At 46.5% G+C, this 2,307-nt stretch overlaps 1 protein-coding gene across 1 annotated transcript; it reads right to left on the bottom strand.

Annotated features, from left to right (window-relative positions):
• Positions 1-1,231: 1,231 nt before the first annotated feature.
• LOC122125919 (transcription initiation factor TFIID subunit 11-like) lies at positions 1,232-1,705 on the bottom strand. Its single transcript, XM_042700579.1, has one exon. The coding sequence runs from the start codon at positions 1,703-1,705 to the stop codon at positions 1,232-1,234; it is 474 nt and encodes a 157-aa protein (XP_042556513.1).
• Positions 1,706-2,307: the final 602 nt, after the last annotated feature.

Raw genomic sequence — 2,307 nt, 5'->3', positions numbered from 1 at the left:
CCAACCCCAGCCCCCAATGTTTGAGCACCTTTGAAGGGAGAAGACTTGTAAAACAGTTGATTTTTTTTTTTTTTCAGATAGTTGACAGGATTTGCCATAAAAGCTTTTCCATTCTTGGGGCACCTGTCTTTAGGTACCCTCCTATCGGGGCACAACAAGAGTGTTATACAGGAATTCAATCACAAGATAGAAGCCCATTTTGAGAGGTCCAGTTGGAAGTTTATTAGAAAGCTGGTGAATGCAAGCAGATATATGTCCCCAAAAACCTTGCAGCCTTGAATGCACTTAATACTGCTAGGAAACTGAGCCAAGAGGGTTGTAAAGAGCAGAAGAGCAGAAAAACAATCTCAACAAACTAGATCAATTCTAATGGAGAGTTGAAAAAGGACACCATGGTGACCTGAGCACAGTAAGGAAACAAGGCATGACTCAATGGCAAGCTGAGTTGGTCAGGGCGTAAATAGGGTCATGGTCAGGTGACAGGTTCACCTGGGAGGAGCTTGAGAATTCTCAAGTTCCTGGTACAGAGCTAGCAGGTTTGGTAACTTATTGTCCAAGTTCCTGCCCCTGCCTCTAGGAATTCAGATGAGCCTATTACTGGGGGTGGAGTTTTACCTCTAAGAGTTTTCACACCAAGATGCCAAGATGGCACCAATCTCAAAAAGTGCAAAATTTTATGATTCAAGAGCTCAACCAGGTCTAAAGTTTTGGTATATATTGGAAACTGTTTTGCTGATAACCACAAAAACTATAAAACCTGTAAAAAATAGAAGCAACAATTTTTCCCTCAAACCAGGATTTCGTTTCTATGCGTTTTATTTGTTTTTAGTTTAATTTTGTAAAGGTGATGTATAGAATGGTTACAGTTACATAAGTAAAGAGTACATTTCTTTTTGGAAAATGTCACCCCTTCTCTCACCCAGCTTTTATCTCCCTGTAAGCAGCAGTTCTCCAGGTACCAACTGAAGCCACAATAGTTCTGATGTACTGAAATCAGCAGGAATGTTCTAAAAACAAAGACCACTGGCAAATTGGATGCCACCGAACAAATCAACAAAACCTAAGCATTACCAAAAGGTAGTCAACAGAGGAAAGACATGGCAATAAGAGGTGTATAATGAGTCCTGGGGTACCCTTTGAAGTCAATCCCAAGTCTTTCAAGAAGAAAATGGGATATTAGTTTGCTAGGTGCTGGACACTGCTTCCTCTTTCTCCTCATCCTCTTTCCTGTCTAGTTCAGAAGTATCGGATGACTCATGGAGCAAGACATACTCTCTGCTACTGAACCCAAACTCAAGGACATCCATCTCTTTGAGTTCGTAGTATCTCTGTGACTCAGTGCACTGATTTCATAGCGGCTCAGCTGCTCCTCAGAAAATGAAGAAACTAGGATTTGCATCTTTTGAATCTCCTCTTCATCCACTTTTTTCTTCCTCTCTTTCTTTTCTCTGGTATCTATCTTCAGCTTTTTGGCAGCAGGAGTAGGTAGGGATGTGTCTTCCCTTTCAGTTGCTGTCAAATCTGAGGCATCCCGACTCTCGCCTTCCTCCGCTGCGGCCACTTTCGGGTCCGCGTCTCTGTCGCCCTCTGTTTCTTCAGGTGCTCCTTCGGTGTCCGCAGCCCCTGGGTCTCTGGGAGCAGCGATTGTCTCCTCTGACTCGCCAGTCTCCCCACTTTTGTCTGTGGGTGACTCCCCTCCATCCATCTCCGGAAGGAGTTGAGAAATCGTGTCTCGGTCGGGACATGGAGATGAGAGTACCACCACCACCACCGCACTCTTGACCACAGTTGCCATAGGAGTCATGGTCCTGGCATCCTTCCCCCTCAGCAGCCTGGACCAGGAAATGAAGCCTGGGCTGTGCAGCTCTCCTTTATAGACAGGACTGGAAGAGCCCGTGCCCCCCCCACTTCCGCTTCCCCTTCCGGGAGGGCAGGCCCTGGCAGAAGCCTCAGGCTGGCCCCGCCTTTAACCCTCTCTGCTCAAGGGCTGACATCTGAGACATTGGGGCAGGAAAGTCTGAGAGACTCTCATCTCCAGTGCACTACCAGAGAAGGCAGAAGTGAGCTGGGCTCAAGTGGTAGAGGACGAGCTTGGAGCACAGAAGCTTAGGGCCCATGACCAGAGTTGAAGACAAAACCTTTACGAATTTGAGTTTGTTGAAAGCAAGGATCTCAGCTTCGGCAATGTAGACATGTCCATTGGATCCTGATTACCTTTGGTAGAGACAGTCTTAGTCATGTTCTGGAGTTGAATGGCCTCCTGGGGGAGAAAGGAGGTGGCGGTAGAGTTACCACAGGTGGGATGGT

The sequence above is a fragment of the Dipodomys spectabilis genome, unplaced genomic scaffold (assembly GCF_019054845.1).
Source record: "Dipodomys spectabilis isolate Male_0828 unplaced genomic scaffold, ASM1905484v1 ptg000267l, whole genome shotgun sequence".
Classification (NCBI taxonomy): domain Eukaryota; kingdom Metazoa; phylum Chordata; class Mammalia; order Rodentia; family Heteromyidae; genus Dipodomys; species Dipodomys spectabilis.
This window is presented reverse-complemented; position numbering and strand designations above follow the sequence as displayed.

Bases quoted from the DNA above. Each gene is read 5' to 3' on its own strand.
- LOC122125919 (XM_042700579.1), bottom strand. From the start codon at position 1,705: ATGGATGGAGGGGAGTCACCCACAGACAAAAGTGGGGAGACTGGCGAG.